This window comes from Ceratotherium simum, chromosome 17 (genome assembly GCF_057802395.1).
Source record: "Ceratotherium simum simum isolate JZ-2026a chromosome 17, ASM5780239v1, whole genome shotgun sequence".
Classification (NCBI taxonomy): Eukaryota; Metazoa; Chordata; class Mammalia; order Perissodactyla; family Rhinocerotidae; genus Ceratotherium; species Ceratotherium simum.
In genome coordinates, this window is record NC_141916.1 from 20,964,804 (window position 1) to 20,982,960 (window position 18,157).

Genomic DNA, 18,157 nt, shown 5'->3' on the forward strand with positions numbered 1-18,157 from the left:
TTCCCATCATTTCCAATGTACTTGAAGTTACTCCACCTACCACCTTCTCAATTATTTTATCTCTTTAGTCTTTTTCTTGCCAATGTTGCTTGAGAAAACACCAGTCTTTTAGGTATCAGAGGACCAAAATGGCACCAAATCTTCAGAGAAACTTGGAAAGAAGTTTTATGAAGATTTGAGTAAATAAAAATAAATCAAATAAAATCCAAAAGCACTTGGGGACTTAGACCTGATAGAGATTTTTAGGAAAGCTCAGGATTCCAGTGTGAACCTACAGTAGGAGGACATTAAGCCTATCTAAGCCTGTTCTACAGGCTGAGAGAGTCACGAAACTCAAGGGGGCCTACCAGCCACATTTTTTGTCCCTCCCCAAGCAGGGCCCTCCTCCTTACCTTGGGCATCTCCACCAGAGGTTAACACGGCGATGGCTTTGCCGATCCCCAGGGTTTTGGCTGCATGGTGCTCTTCATGGGTCATGATCCACTCTAGAATTCAAGAGAATGATCAGTTAAGACACAGCTGGACTAAGGTGCTACAAGCTCAGGAAATGGCTCTGTTAGACTGGCTAGAGCCAAGCTCTCCCACTATTCTAAGTCTGGACTTCACAGGCTGGGAGCTTTGGACTTCTTCCAGAAGAGAGCCACACCTCCGCAGAGTGACAAGCTGAAATGTCACAGTAATCAAGCCCAAGACTGCAAAAGTCCTGGTTAATCCCTCCCACCCCAATTGGAGCCTATTTGGAGAATAAGCTAAGGTCAAGGAGAAGGGCAGTTGACTGAACAGAAATGCAAAAGGAAGGAGGAAAGTTAAGGTAGCCTCAAGGATTCGTCCCTTTTAGTGAAGGGAAGGGCTGCTGCAGAGGATAGGTAGGAATCAGACAAGGTTTAGGGCATCGACTGAGAACCAGCAAAGTGGAGGGAGAAAAGCAAGGGTAGTGAGGTTATGCTTAATATTAGGGTTGAGTGTTATGAAATTGGGCTAAGTCTGAACTGGAGTTTGAGGTTACAAAAGGCTCAGGCTCAGGAATGGTTAGGGACTTTCTACGGCTTTTCCCATCCTTCTCAGGCTCTCTGCCTCCTGAGCATCTCTCGATCCTTTAACTTCAGGCCTTGCCCCTCACACTACATACTATCAAATGGGAAAAGTAACACAAAGTCACTGTCACATATACACAGATATGTACACATGGCATGGGAACACCTTCATATTTTTGTCTTTAGGGCTTTCTCTCTCTCAAAGGAACACACAAGACATACTTATGTATCCATAAAATGCCAGTGGAATCACTACTCTCCCAGTTATCCAGGCTAAAATCTATTATTTTTAAATTTATCTCCTCCTTTACTCTCAGAATCAAAACAGTTACCAAATCCTATTATCCTCCCCTCTTACTATCTCCCCTTATCCTTCTCAACTTTTCTATCCTCACTGCCTCCTTCCACCTGAATTGCCTACTACAATAGCCGGTCTCTCTCTGCTTGTGTTTCCCTTCTCCACTCTATTAGAGACACAAAATAAACCCCCAGGGGAAGGTCACAGGCCCCTGAGGCCTCAGTGGAGAGGGAATTCATTCACATAAACAGGGACTGCTGACCTTTAAGCACAGCTCATGTTTCTGCTGTTAATCTGAGGAAATCAGGGTAGCTGCTGATAAAGACATAGGTCACAAAAACGCACCAATCCACACACATGCCAATAAAATACACGCAACGAGACGCTCATGAAGACATACACACACAAACACACACAATGTTATGGGGAGATACAGATTCACAGACATACTACATATAATCAGAGCTTGCAGATAAAGTCCAAACTACTTGGGTTGGCATTCCATGATCTAGCCCTTTCCTAGAGCTGCAACCTCGGCTCCCATGAATTCTCTGCTTCGTCATCACCTGAACATTACTAGCTCCCTCCCCCACTTTGGTGCCTGGACACACTGCATCCCTTGTCCAGGAGGCCACCCTGGCCCTCCCCACAGATCAATATCCCACTCTATTATTTAAGACCGGTCCTAGTCGTACTCCTATTAAACCTATTAAGCCTTCACTGATTACCACAGGTCAAGGAGGGGTTCTTTTTGGATCTCTTCTAATCACATATTGTCTGGAACTGGATCATTCATTTAGCACTTAATTACTACTTTATGTGGTATTTTAATGGCTTCTTGTGCACTGAAAAGAAGGTTGGACTAGATCAGGGGTCAGCCAACTACAGCCCACGGGCCAAATCCAGCCCTTCTCATGTTTTTGTATGGCAGCAAACCAGGAAAGGTGTTTACATTTTTAAAGCATTGAAAAAACAATTTCATGACATATGAAAATTATATGAAATTCCAATTTCAGTGTCCATATCATTTTCATTCATTCACGTATTATCTATGGCTGCTTTTGTGCTACAACAGCAGAGTCTGCAACAGAGACCGGATAGCCTGCAAAGCCTAAAATATTTACTACCTGGCCTTTTGCAGAAGAAGTTTGCAGACTCCTGGACTCGATTGTTAAAGTCATTTTCCCTAACTACACTGAAATCTGCTCCAGGGAGAGATCACGTTCATTTTTTAAAACTCTCCCATAGCCTGGCAAAGCCTAGTGGAGTCTGTGCACGTAACAGGAGTTCAGTAAATCCTTGTTGGAACATTGGTGAACTGACAACCAACACAAATACACACAAATATCTAGAAAATGTAAAATATGCTTGGATACAGACATAGCTCCATATTCTCTCTACTTCTAACACACACAGATACAAACAGGGCTTAAGAAAGCATATGGTGACAAACAGTGAGAGGAATATAAACACACACGGATAGAGACACTCTCCTACTTAACTAGAGTGTTCACGTCCAAATTTCTGCTGTTCTCAAAAAAAGAAAGACTGGTGCCAATAGGAAGGCAAAATTTTGGAAAAGAAAGGACAAAACATATGAATGAGTATACAGATCCCTTTCTTCTGAGTTTTTCTTTTCATTCATTCTGGGGGCTCATCACTGATAGGAACCCATACAAGGATCTTCCACTCCTGGAGGCTTCAGTGGAAGGTTAGGAGTGCTGACTTACAAAAAACAGCTCAGATTCTTCTCCTGCATCTCTAAGACAGTTATAGAGGCACAGGACAGAAATGCGTGCAGACTCATATACAAGCATCCTTTACAGACCCACAGTGACACATGCGTAGAAATACACAGACATATTAAAACCGATCACATGTGTGCAGGTAAGCACGCGGGAGGGAGAAACACAGAGAGGCAGCATCATCGGTGCACTGATTTGAATTGGATGAATGCCAGGAAAGGAATCGGGCAGCCAAGGGCAACGAGGTCCGAGTACCACCCACCCATCCCTGATTCCCAGGGAATGGGGCTGTGCGTGCAAGCCAAGAGACGTGATTCAAAGGGTTAGGATTCTTCACGACTGCCCTACCCATCCCCCCCTCAGCTCCTGCTTCTGATGTCACACCACCTCTTCTTTTCCCTTCTGCTCCCTTCAGTTCTCCCCGCCGCCTCGTCATAGCACGTTCAATCCCACCTCGCTCTCAGCTTTCCCCCTCGCTCTTTACCCAAGAGCCCCTCTTGCCTTTTAGTCCTAGCTCTCCTCCGCCACGGCTTCCTTGCAGACTGTCCTTGGGGAAGGGGGAGGGGAGCTTGGCGAACACGGGGAGGAGCCAGGTGGCGGCAACACGGAGGGGAAAGAAGAGAGGCTTCCCAACCTCCACTCGCTGATGCAGGCCAGGAGGCTCCACCTCCTCCCGCTCGCCTTTCTCCTCCCCTTCCTCCGCCCCCTAGGAACACAGTTCAGCTATGGCATTGGCTTAGTTTCTTCACTCCCCAGAGGGTTCTGGGGTCCCCGTATCTATCTTGGGACCCATCAGCTCCTATATACAGTGGGAATCAGAAATATTTGGTTACTTTCCTTGTTGTCAGCCAAGACAACTTTTTCCTAGCTGGGACTGCCTGAGACTGCTTGCATTCAAACATCTTCAGCAACTAATAATAAACCTCTCCCTCTGGCCCTATCCATTGTCTCCCATCTCTGTCACTCTTTGAACAAACATTTACTGGAAGTCTGTGTGCCGGGTTTTGTCTTGAGTGCTGAGAGATGAAAAGATAAATGAAACAAAGTCTCTGCCCTTGAGGAACATTGAATACTGGTATTTTTCTATAGAGGGACCTCAAAAACTCCTTTTACCTATGTAAATGTAAGATACAGAAAATACAGAGAAACTAGCTAGGAATGGGAGTACCAAGAGGCAAGACCTCTGCGGTGATAGCCCCTTCTCAAGCCTGCAGTTGGAGGAGGTGCAGGATTCTGACAGTGAAGCAAGCCTATCTGTTGGGCAACAAAGCAAACAGGATCCACTCTGGGAACATGGGTCACATACTCCCAGAGCAAGAGGTGCATCCTTTACTCAGATCCTTTCTACTCCTTCCTCTGCTCCACCCATGTCTTTGTTTCAGTGCCTCTCCACAGTCATCTCTCTTCTCCTTGCTGTTTCTACTGCCCCTCCTCTTGCTTACTTTTGTCTCTGCCCCTGTCTCTGGCTGCAAACAGTAAGAATGCAAGTGACTAGGAGATAAAACTATTTGACTACACAAAATTAACTTTTGTGCTGCAAATGTTACCATCAAAAAAGTGAAAAGACAATCCATAGAATTGGATAAAATATTTGCAAATCATATATCTGAAAAGGGACCTGTATCCAGAATATATAAATAACTCTTGCAACTCAATAATAAAAAGATAATAACTCAATTAAAAAATGGGCAAAAGGCCTGAGCAGCTGCCTCACCAAAGAAGATATACAAATGGCAAATAAGCATATGAAACAATACTCAACATCATGTGTCATTAGGGAACTGCAAATTAAAACAGTGAGATAACACTATTACCTACTAGAATGGCTAAAATTAAAAAAAAAAAAACTGACAATACCAAATGCTAACAAGAATGTGGAGCAACAGGAAGTCTCATTCTTTGTTTGTGGAAATGCAAAATGGTACAGTCACTTTAAAGACGGTTTGTCAGTTTCTCACAAAGCTAAATTTAGTCTTACTATATGATCCAGCCATCACACTCTTAAGTATTTATCCAATGAGTTGAAAACTACATCCACACAAAAACCTGCACACAAATGTTTATAGCAGCTTTATTCATAATTTCCAAAAACTGGAAGCAACCAAAATGTCCTGCAAAAGGTGAATGGATAAACAAACTGTGGTGCATCTATACAATGGAATATCACCCAGCAATAAAAAGAAATGACCTATCAAGCCAAGAAAAGACATGGAAAAACCTTAAATACATATTTCTTAGTGAAAGAAGCCAGTCTGAAAAGGCTATATACTGATTCCAATTGTATGACATTCCGGAAAAGGTGAAATTATAGAAATAGTAAAAGGATCAGTGGTTGCCAAGGGCTTGGAGTAGAGAGAGAGAGATAAACAGGTGGAGCACAGTGGATTTTTAGGGCAGAAACTATTCTGTATGATGCTGTAATGCTAGATATATGACATTATGTTTTTGTCAAAACTCATAGAACTGTATAACACAAAGAGTGAACCCTAATGTAAACTAGGGACTTTAGTCAATAATAATGTATCAATATTGGTTCATCAATTGTAACAAATGTACCATACCAATGCAAGATGTTAATAATACTGGAAACTGAGCAGAGGAGAAAGAGGCTATATGGAAACTTTACGTACAATCTGCTCAATTTTCTGTAAGCCTAAAACTTCTCTAGCAAATAAGGTCTATTATTTTAAAATATATATTCTGCTCAATGAAATATCAAATAAAATTGTTATATTAAAAAACAAAAAACATTGGCAAGAGTTTGAAAAGACATTTCTGTAAACCAAATATACAAATAACCGATAAGCACATGAAAAATGATCAACATCACTAATCATTAAGGAAATGCAAATCAAAACCAAAATGAGATTCTGTTTCACACCTATAAGAATGGCTATTATCAAAAAAAAAAAAAGGAAACTAACAAGAGTTGGAGAGGATGTAGAGAAATTGGAACCCTTGTGTATTGCTGGTGGGAATGTAAAATGGTGTAGTCACTATGGAAAACAGTTTGGCAGTTCCTCAAAATGTTAAACATAGAGTTACCACATGACCCAGCAATTCCACTCCTAGGTATATACCCAAGGAAAATGAAAACATATGTACAAACACAAAAAATGTGTACACCAATATTCACAGCAGCATTATTCATAATAGGCAAAAAGTGGAAACAGCTCAAATATTCAACAACTGATGAATGGATAAATAAAATGTGGCATGTCCATACAATATAATATTACTTGGCAGTAAAAAGAATGAAGTACTAATACATTCTGCAACGTGGATGCACGTTCAAAACATTATGCTAAGTGGAAGAAGCCATTCACAAAAGACCACAAATCATATGATTTCATTTCTAAGAAACGTTCAGAATAGGCAAATCTATACAGACAGAAAGTAGACTAGCAGTTGCCTAGGGCTGCAGGGAAATGAGGAGTGACTGCTAAAATGTACAGGATTTCTTCTGTGGGTGATGGAAATGTCCTAATCTTAGAGTGACTGCACGACTCCATGAATATACTAAAAACCATTGAGTTATACACTTTAATTTTAATGAAGTCGAGTTTATCAATTATTTCTTTCATGGATCATGTCTTTGGTATCATATCTAAAAAGGCATTACAGTACCCAAGGTCATTTAAGTTTTTTCCTATGTTATCTTCTAGTTTTATAGTTTCACATTTTACATTTAAGTCTATCATCCATTTAGAGTTAGTTTTTGTGAAGGGCATAAGGTCTGTGTCAAGATTCTTAGATGTCCCGTTGTTCCATCACCATTTGTTAAGAGACTATCTCTGCTCCATTGTATTGCCTTGGCTCTTCTGTCATAGATCAGTTGACTATATTTATGGGGGTCTATTTCTGGGATCTCTATTTTGTTCTGTTGATCTATTTGTCTATTCTTTTGCCAATACCACACTTGCTTGATTACTGTAGTTTTATAGTAGGTCTTAAAGTTGGGTGTCAGTCCTCCAACTTGGTTCTGCTCCTTCGATATCATGTTGGCTATTCTGGGTCTTTTGTCTTTTCACATTAACTTTAGAATCAGTTTGTTGATCTCTACAAAATTATTGATATCCATAAAATTACTTGCTGGGATTTTGATTAGGATTGCATTGAGTCTATAGATCAAGTTGGGAAAAACTGACATCTTGACAATATTGAGTCTTCCACTCTATGAACATGGAATATATCTCCATTTATTCAGTTCTTTGATTTCATTCACCAGTGTTTTTTAGTTTTCCTCATAAAGATCTTGTATACATTTTGTTAGATTTATTCCTAAGTATTTCCTTTTGGGGGGTGCTAATGTAAATGGTATTGGATTTTTAATTTCAAATTCCACTTGTTCATTGTTGGTATAAAGGAAAGCAATTGACTTGCACATATTAACCTTCTATCCTGCAACCTTGCTATAATCGCTTATTAGTTCTAGGTTTTGTCAATTCTTTCATATTTTCTACGTAGATGGTCATTTCATCTATGAACAAAGACAGTTTTATGTCTTCCTTCTCAATCTGTATATTTTTTATTTCCTTTTCTTGCCTTATTGCATTAGCAAGGACTTCAAGCACAATGCTGAAAAGGAGTGGTGACAGGGAACATCCTTGCCTTCTACCTGATCTTAGTGGGAAAACTTCAAGTTTCTCACCATTAAGTATGATGTTAGCTGTAGGTTTTTTGTAAATAGTCTTTATCAAGTTGAGGCAGTTCCCCTATATCCCTAGTTTACTGAGAATTTTTATCATGAAGGATGGTGGACTTTGTCAAATGCTTTTTATGTATCTATTGATATGATCATGTGATTTTTCTATTTTGGTCTGTTTATGTGGTGGATTATATTAATTGATTTTTGAATGTTGAGCCAGTCTTGCATACCTGGGATAAATCCCACTTGGTTGTGGTGTATAATTCTTTTTATACTTTTTTGGATTCAATTTGCTAACATTTAGTTGAGGATTTTTGCACCTATGTTCATAAGAGTTACTGATCTGTAGTTGTCTTTTTGTGTAATGTTTTTGTCTAGTTTTGGCATTATGGTAATGCCATCCTCATAAAATGAGTTAAGAAGTATTTCCTTTGCTTCTATCTTCTGAAAGAGATTGTAGAGAATTGGTAAAATTTCTTCCTTAAATGTTCAGAAGAATTTACCAGTGAACCTATCTGGGCCTGGTGCTTTCTTTTTTGGAAGGTTATTATTAATTCAATTTCTTTAATAGATATAGGCCTATTCAAATAATCTATTTCTCCTTGTGTAAGTTTTGGCAGATTGTATCTTTCAAGGAATTGGTCCATTTCATCTATCAAATTTGTGGGCATAGAGTTACTCATATTATTTCTTTATTACCCTTTTGATTTCCATAGGATCTGTAGTGATGTCCGCTCTTTTATTTCTGATATTAGTAATTTGTATCCTCTCGCTTTTTTTCTTAGCCTGGCTAGAGGTGTATAGATTTTATTGATCTTGTCAAAGAACGAGCTTTCAGATTTCAGATTTTCTCTATTGATTTCCTGTTTTCAATTTTATTAATTTCTGCTCTAATTCTTACTATTTCTTTTTTTCTGCTTACTTTGGAGTTAATTTGCTCCTCTTTTCTAGTTTCCTAAGGTGAAAACTTAGATTATTGATTTTAGGTCTTCTTCTTTTCTAATATATGCATTCAATGCTATGAATTTCCCTCTAAGCACTGCTTCCACTGCATCCCACAAATTTTGATAAGTTGTGTTTTCATTTTCATTTAGTTCAAAATACTTTTAAATTTCTCTTGAGATTTCTTCTTTGATCCATGTGTTATTTACAAGTGTATTGCTTAATCTCCACATATTTGGGGATTTTCCAGCTATCTTTCTGTTACTGATTTCTAGTTTAATCCCATTGTGGTCTAAAAGCATACACTGTAGAATTTTTGTTCTTTTAAATTAGTTCAGGTGTGTTTTATGGCCCAGAATGTGATCTATCTTGGTGAATGTTCCACATGAGCTTGAGAAAAATACGTATTTTGCTGTTGTTGATGAAATGTTGATGTCAATTATATCCAGTTGATTGATGATGTTGATTGATGGTGTTGTTGAGTTCAACTATGTCCTTACTTATTTTCTGTCTGCTGGATCTGTCCATTTCTGAGGGAAGGGTGTTGAAGTCTCCAATTCTGATAGTGGATTCATCTACTATTCCTTGCAGTTCTATCAGTTCTTGCCTCACATAGTTTTACACTGTGTTATTAGGCACATACACATTAAGAATTATGTCTTCTTGAAGAACTGACCTCTTTCTCACTATGTAATGCCCTTCTTTACCCAGATAACTTTCCTTAATTTGTAGTCTGTTCTGTCTGTAATTAATATAGCTTCCCCTGCTTTCTTTTGATTTGTGTTAGCATGGTATATTTTTCTCTATTCATTTACTTTTAGTCTATATATGTCTTTACATTTAAAGTGGGTTTCTTATAGACAATATATAATAGGTCATGTTTTTTATCTACTCTGGCAATCTGTCTTTTAATTGGCACATTTAGATCACTGACATTCAAAGTGATTATTGATATAGTTGGCTTAATATCTACCATATTCATTACTGTTTTCTATTTGTTGCCTTTGTTCTTTGTTCCTATTTTTGTATTCCACTCTTTTTCTGCCTTTTGTGGTTTTAGTTGAGCATTTTATATGATTCCATTTTCTCTCCTTTCTTAGCATATCAGCAATATTTTTTACTTTTTTCAGTGATTGCCCTAGGGTTTGCTATATATACTTATAACTAATCCAAGTCCACTTTCAAATAACACTACAACACTTCATGGGTGGTGTGAGCACCTATAATAGCAAAATAATCCTAATTTCTTCTTTCCATCCCTTTTATCATTGCTGTCATTCATTTCACTTATATATAAAAATACATAAGCATATATATATGATAGATACATGAGAATACATAATCAAATACATTGTTGCTATTATAATTTTGAATAGACTGTTGTCTGTGAGATCAATTAAAAATAAGAAAAAGTTTTCATTTTATCTTCACTGATTCCTTCTTTGATGTTCTTCCTTTCTTTGCATAGATCTGAGTTTCTGACCTATATTATTTTCTTTCTCTCTAAGGAACTTCTTTTAACATTTCTTGCAAGACAGGTCTACTGGCAACAGATTTCCTCAATTTGTGTTTGTCTGAGAAAGTCTTTATTTCTCTTTCACTTTTGAAGGATAATTTCACAGGGTACAGAATTCTAGGTTGGTGGGTTTTTTCTCTCAACATTTTAAATATTTCACTACACTCTCCTCTTACTTGTATGGTTTCTGAGAACAATTCAGATGTAATTCTTATCTTTGTTCCTCCATAGGTAAGGCTTTTTTTCCCTCTGGCTTCTTTTAGGACTTTATCTTTGATTTTCTGTAATTTGAAAATGATATGCCTAGGTGCAGTTTTTTGGGTTTTGTTTTGTTTTGTTTTGTTTGGCATTTATCTTGTTTGGTGTTCTCTGAGCTTCCTAGATCTGTGGTTTGATGTCTGACATTAATTCAGGGAAATTATCAGTCACTATTGTTTCAAATATTTCTTCTGTTCCTTTCTCTCTTTCTTCTCCTTCTGGTATCCCCATTTCATGTATGTTACAGCTGTTGTAGTTATCTCACAGTCCTTGGATATTCTGTTCTGTTTTTTGAGTCTTTGTTCTCTCTGCTTCCCAGTTTTTGAGTATTGTATTGATATATCCTCTAACTGAGAGATTCTTTCCTCAGCCATGTCTAGTCTACTAATAGGCCCATCAAACATATTTTTCATTTCTGTCAGTGTGTTTTTTATCTATAGCATTTATTTTTAGTTCTTTCTTAGGTTTTTACATCTCTCTGCTTATATTTCCCATCTGTTCTTTCATACTGCCTATTTTACCCATTAGAGCCCTTAGCACATTAATCATAGGTGTTTTAAATTCTCAGTCTGATAATTCCAACATCCCTGTCATGTCTGGTTCTGATGCTTGCTCTGTCTCTTCAAATTGTGTTTTTTGGCTTTTTATATGCCTTATAATTTTTTCTTTCTAGCCAGACATGAGGTACCAGGTAAAAGGAAGTGCTGTAAATAGGCCTTTAGTAATGTGGTGGTGAGACGCTGGAGGACAGGAAACACTGTACAGTCATATGATTAGGTTTCAGTCTTTTACTGAGCCTATGCCTCTAGACTGTGAACTTTACAAGAATTTCTCAGGTTTTTTCTCCTCACTTAGCAGGGACAGGATGGAAGAGTGGACTGGAGTTGGGCATTTCCCTTCCTCAGGTCAGTTAGCCTCTGATAATAGCCCAGCAGGTTAGGCTCTAGTTAACTAGTTTCCCCTGAATGCAGAACTTATTAAGAAGAACAGAATGCTCTGTCCAGGGATCAGTCACCCCCAGGAGTTCCTAGAAAACTAAATGAGCACAAATCAAGGAAAAATCATCTCAAAAGGCACCTAGTGAACCTTCAGGTCAGGTGGGTGTGGGAGTCCCAGAAGAGAAGAATCTTCTCAGAAGTACTTAGGCTATGCCTATGGTCATCTTAGGGCAGTCCCCAAACTTGAAGATGTTACTTTCTGCGAGTTAAACTAGTAAAAACCAACACAAAAGAGAGAGTAGCTAACAGAAGAAACACGCCATACTAAGAAATGGCTGTAAATGTCTTCCTGATAAGAATCTTTAAAAAACCCTATTATATTATTAATTCATTTATACATTCAACAAATATTTATTGAGGACTCATTATGTGCCAGCCACTGTGCCAGGTACTGAGGTACAATAAGCACTCATGGAGTTTATAATCTAGAGGGACTATCCAAGGTTCATAGGAAATTTACATTTCACTGGACCTGGCATATAACTGAAGAAACCAATAACCCAAGTAACAATTTTAATGTATCAAATTCTTATGACACAATTACGTTAGTTGAGGGTAAATGAAGAAAAACAAATGGGGCCTGGATAGTAAGAATTTGGCAGTGTTTATTTAGTACTGTTTGAGAGAAAGACACCAGTGGAGAAAGACACGAAATATTCCAGCATTAGAGAGATGGATGATATGATGAAACAGTGACAGCTCTTTAAAAACGCATTTTCCTTAATTTTAATCCTAAACTCCAAGACTATACATTTCACTTTTTCTTAATTTTCTGTTTTCAAACAACTTTTAAATTTCAAATATAGTTTCCCAGGAAGCTTAACGACTTAGAAAGGGCACTTTAACTAGCTATGGTTGACTTATATGAACCAAAATTTGGATACATAATTTGATGGTGTACTAATGATAGGAAAGAATGTTTGAGATCTGGGCAGTTCCAGAAAATACAGTATCTGTACAATCCTCACCCCTGTAATGGCGGAGGCTGAGAAGCATCTCTCAGGGCAGGGTATTGGTGCATGAAGCCTACAGGTAAACACAGTATGGTGACTATACAAAAGTCTATGGAAGAGTCTTCCTGGTTGAGGAAGGGGTCTAAACATTGCCATGCAAGCTAGGATGCCTAAGGAAAGCGTCAGGAGTAAAGTGTACAGCCTAGTAGCGCTAGACGACCAGAAATCACAAGATCAAAGCAGCAAGTTAGATAGTCAAACAAGAGATAGTGCCAAGGAATTCTCAAGGCAACCAAACTAAGGCAGTATCTGAATTTGTACTTATTCTAAGATCATTTTCATTGCTGGTATGGTTTAATGGGGCTGGAAAGGACACTCTGGACCCTTCCTCCAGAGGAGAAAGCTGAAATGTCCTGGGTTTGCACTGGAAAAGAAACTGGGGCCCTCTGATAGGCTGCTCAAGAGGCCTTTTGTCCATTATAATGACTCAAGTATAGGAATTGGCTAGGGTACTGCTGGAAATCTAGAACTTTGTCTGCAATATAATCAGCTGTCTGCAGTTGTTGAGGTTGGTAGAATTCAGAGTGTGAACAGATTTTGGGGACCCCTCTCCCTGGTCTAACAGGCAAATCTAGCAAGCAAACTGCATAAGCTTTAAGTCAGTACAATAAAAATCCATGCTGTACTGTGAAGCAGCCAGGCAGGCCATCTTCAGCCTGTGTCAAAATGACCTGGCAACCCCACACCTCATGACTGAAGACATCAGCTGGACAGATCCACAACAAGAAAAGATAAATATGTAACTTGCCCTCACATTTCCCAGCTGCATTTCTTAGAGATTGAGGGAATAATTTATCACCCTGGTCCTTGCCTCCCTCCACACATAGATAATGTCAGCATCTCTGAACTTGTCCAATGTATAACCAAGGAATTCTTGTTTATGTTGCCTTCAATGTATAATCTAGAGAAAAGCCCAGATGTACTCTATCCCTTTTTTTTGACATATATGAAATCTAGTTGTAAGTTTTTTTCTTTTCCTTTTCCCTGCACATACACTGTTTTGTGAAAGAGAGATAAGCTGCACTTAAACTCACACACCTCAGAGCAGTTCCAAACTCACACACCTCAGAGCAGTTCCACCAGAGTGCTCTGTTTAACTCTTTTCCCAGGGTTCAAACTCCTCGCACTGATTACTGAATAAACTCCTTCACTAATATCACCTAGACTCTTTATTTCAGTCCACAAGGGTTTAGGGGACTTGGGAGAAAGGGAGGGGAAAAAAAAAGGATTGAATCCATAAGAAGAAGGTCATTTGGACCCAGGAAGCCATGTGATTGAAGTCCACTATTCTTTCTACCTGGTACTAGTTGGTGGTGGTCTTCCCTGTTTTCAGTATGTCGGGCAAAGCTAATGTGAACAGAGAGAGCCAAATGATACCTCACCCTATATGTCATACCCCAGTACCAAGCAATGAAAGGCATATTCTTTATATTGATCCTCAGTATACAGAAAGGCATTTAGAAGGTCCTCTTAGGCTTCCCAGAAGTTTCCAGGTATCAGTCAGCTATTGGGATGTTGGCATGAAGTCCATGAAAACAGCAGGGGCAAAAATTATAAATATTATTAAAGAAAGAATTCTGGGTGAGAGAAGTGTAAGAAGATATTTAAAGAGAATTCTGCAGTAGCTAGATAGGAAGAGCACTTGAGTAAACTAGCGGAGGTATTCTAAAGCACCTGGTTCATACGCTCTGACCATTAACCTTGTTAAGCAGTGGATAGGTAAATGAAGTTGTAGAGAGATTTGGACAGCACACTCCAAAGCAGGATAAAACTAGACATTACTGCCAGGAAGTAGTTCATGAAGACAGATCTCTTTGACAATAATTACCAAAGGCTGGCATAGATGGGGGTAATAAAGAGGATGTTGTATGCCATACTCACAAGTCCATTTGCTACCACTAGGATGGTGTCATGACTATGGAATGGGTACAGATCTATATTTAGACAACCATGATAAGAAGATGATATTGATAATGCTAGCGATGGTGTATGAGGACATTTAGGAAAGAGAAGTAGGTATGGCAGTCATCCAGGTGTGACTCTAACCCAGGAGAGCAGGAAATAGCATACTATAGATTTCACGTATTCAGTCAACAAATATTGAGCACCTGTTACATGTTAGGCACTGTTCTAGACTCAAGGGGATCCAGGATGAGGAAAAAAACCTGCCTGTCCTCATGTGGCTTACATTCTAGTGATGAAAGCAGATAATAACTTAGACAAGTAGTGATAAGGCTTTGAAGAAAAACAAAGCATGGCAAAGAAGCAGAGTGATAATGGTCCTATCTTAAGTAGGGTGGACTGGAAAAACCTTGCTGAGATGACATTCTCAGAAGAGATCTGAGCAAAAGAGAGAGAAAACCATGCTATCATCTGGAGGGACAGCTTTCAGACAGGGAGAATAGCAAATGCAAAAGTTCTGAGGCAGGAACAAGTAGGAGTGTCACACCAGAGGATCACCAAGATTCCTTTGGACTAGAATCTGAACTGCAAATGGGCTACAATGACTTCGTGGGTTGATGTTGTGAAACATATGCATCAATTAGGAATGGGCCTCTCTCTGGGTGAAACAAACATCTCTCTGGTCCTCTCACTTCTATACAACCTCTGGATCTCATCTAGTCACTACCTGACTAATATACTATTATCTGTTTTTCTCCACTAAAATGTGAGCTCCATGAGGACAGACCTTGGGTATAGGCATGAAACCACTGTCTGCACTGGAGAGTCATCTTTAGCTCTAGCTGGGACAGGATGACCCCTGGAGACAGAGCAGCCTCCCCTAGCTAGTAATACTAAAGTTTCTGATACAGGGCACTGGCTCAAGAGAACATTCCTCAGTTCCAGTCCAGCAGATTCAGCATCACCTGGATACCTGTCAGAAATGCAAATTCTTGGGCCCTACTGAATCAGAAACTCTGGGGGTGGGGCACAGCAATGTGGTTTAACAAGTCCTCCAGGTTATTCTGATGCACGATAGTTTGAGAACCATTGCTCTAAGTTGTGGAGGTCCAAAAACACCATCACTTGAAGAATAAATCTGCATGCCTTAAAGGCCTGGATGGCTCCTATGGTGTCATTTCTGCCTATTAGGATCAACTTCTTAAGAAAGCTAATGCAGGGAAGAAGTCACAGCTAAGAGGATGACCCCCTACTGCAGGTTGAAGGTACCAGTTTCAAGTCTTCAGGGCAGAGGTAAACAAACTCTTCAGCTGAGTTATGTAGCCTCAAGCTTGGACCAGATAAACTTTTTAAAGAAGTAATCTTTGGGGGATATCAAAGCAGAGAAGACAAATAATCATTATATAAGACAATGCTGGGAGTCTTCTGCTTCAGATCTGCTAATACCTCATCAAGCATAATGTGGAAGGCTTAGCTGCTTAGTAAGTACATGGTCCAAAGAATACACCTTTAGGCTCCTAAATACATTTCCTTGGGTTAACTGAGAGGTAGTTTAATAGGGTGTTTAATAGGTAGTTTAATAGGACCCAGAGTAGGTCCAAGAGGATATATGAGGTCAACTCTATTAATCAGTGGAAGATGAAAAAAGTGTTCCACAAGTCTACTGGTATCCTTGCATATTTGACTGGAAGAAGAGCACCTGTAAGGCTATTTTCCCACTCAACGATCTTCCCGATTCAGTTGACATTATGAGAGTCCTGAGAGTTTTAGCTTCATGAAAACTCAAGTTCTCTGGAGCTGGTCCTGGAAGGTTGGGATCAGGAGGTCAATGCTGAATGGTGACTAGGTTGAGATTAAGGCAATCTTAATAGAGGAAGAACTCCCAGTGATTTTCCCTCAGCAAGAGTACAGGTTCTTGGATCACTATAACATGGTATCTATATATGGAGAATATTGTCTCTGATGCAGAAAACAAACATACCTGCTTGGAAGGAACTTGGGCTGTGGGGAGCAATCATCTCTACATATCAGTTGCATTCACAATGTTGGGGTAACTTTGCAACCTGGTCTGCGCAAACCACCTAGGTGTGAGTGTGCTGTCAAAGGAACAGAAAGGATGGTGGGGGCATGGACAATGCTGATGATAGCCTAGATGAAGTAAGGAATACGAGAGTAAGGTCTTATGCTTCCAAGGAGAAACTGTGACACAGGGGGCAGATGGGTGTAACACTACTATCTTGGCATGATCCCCCACTGCAGCCCAATAAGAAGTAGTCTCAGGAGTCACAGGTTACCCAAGGCAGGCTGCCCATCAGTGAACATAAGAGGTTTACACACAGGAGAGGCTTTAGGTCTAGTGGGCAGTTAGATCTGCTGGACCAGAGCCTGGCCCACAAAGTTGCCTGCTGCCCCTGAGCCTTTGTTCTGGAGGTAGCTGTCTCATACTCTTGGCTATCTGGGAATGCTAACCACCTTTTTTCACAAAGGTTAGGGGCCTAGGTGACTCACTCCCTTGTTGTGCCCCAAGGCAGGACCAAATGGCCTCCTTATGTTGGGAATTGATCCTGTATAGGCCAGACACAGACACACACACACACACACACGCAGAGCTGCCTATACTGATGGGCAGGGAGTTGGAGAAAACAGCAGCTGCAGCTGCTTCCCTGCCAGGTGTGAGACTAGAAACAAAATGTATTCCATTTTTCTTGAGGACTAGAGCTCAGCATCTCTATATATAGCTTCACTTAGAGCAAAGAGCAGAACATCCTGGAGGGAGTGCCTATAAATTTTTCAAGCTGGCAGCAACAGCAGAGGGACATCAGGCCAGGGTTTTTGGGTGTTTTGGCTCCGGGCTCACCTCTGCTAATCACGCTATTTGATGGCATGACTTCCTCACTCACTCAGCCCCTATAGGGCTGCACTGCCCAGATGTGAGGAGTGGCACTATCCATCTCACCAGAGCAGGTAACCACTCTTGCCTACCCCACAATCCATCCTCAACCCAGGAGCTAAAATGATCTTTTCAAAACACAAATATGATCCTTCACTCTTCAGTGATTTCCCACAGCTCTGGAGTAGTAAGACCTAGAAGGCATAGCACGATGTGGCTCTTATATCATCCTTACAGTTCACACGCCCGCTCCTCTTCCTATCACTCAAGTCATACTGCCCTTCTCTATTCCTCCAATGAACCCAACTCCTTCTTGTTTTAGAGCCTACTGTTCTTTTTCCAGAAAGCTCTTCTTCCCCCTTTGCCTGGCTAATGACTACTCACCTCTCAGGTCTTCCCGAGAAAGAGTTTTTCTGCCTTCTCAGGCCAGATGAGGTCCCCTGTTTTACACTCTGATTACATGGTATTATTTTCCTTCATTGCACTAGCACCATTCTAATTATCTAACCATGTGTGTGATTATGTGATTACTGTCTGACTCCCACGAGACTATAAACTTCTTGAGGGCAGGCAGCGTACCTGTTTTGCTTACTGCTTTATTCCCAGTGTCAAGAACAGTGCCTGACATAGCATGTGCTCAACAAATTTTCTTGGGAGGAACGAAAAGAAGGAGGGAGAGAAGGAGGGAGGTAAGGAGGAAGGAAGAAAAGGAAGGAGGGAAGCGGGTAGAGACGAATGCAGAAAAGGAGGAATAGAGGTCCCAGTGAGGCTAATTGGGATGATATTTGATTCTCCATCCCTAGCGGGAAAGCTGGAAAGGTTAAATGTAGCTCTTACCTGCGGCCTCAATGCTTAAAGGCAGAAGTTGAACATCAGAATTTTGTCCATGAGGTAATGCTGAGTTCAAACCACA

The 18,157-nt window shown here is 40.0% G+C and overlaps 1 protein-coding gene across 3 annotated transcripts in view; it reads right to left on the minus strand.

Moving 5' to 3' along the window:
• Window positions 1–18,157, minus strand: part of PFKM (phosphofructokinase, muscle) — a 38,965-nt gene extending 20,808 nt beyond the window's left edge. For 2 of the 3 annotated variants that reach the window (XM_087442482.1, XM_087442483.1), the window contains exons 1-2: window positions 18,082–18,157; window positions 393–485 (exon numbers count right to left, since the gene is read on the minus strand). Coding sequence is in view for 1 of the 3 variants with exons in the window: in XM_004428941.3 (XP_004428998.1) it covers window positions 393–477 (85 nt within the window). In the remaining 2 variants the exon portion in view is untranslated. Of the gene's footprint in view, window positions 1–392; window positions 486–3,578; window positions 3,699–18,081 lie in introns of those variants that run through there. The other variant, XM_004428941.3, reaches the window with a different exon arrangement.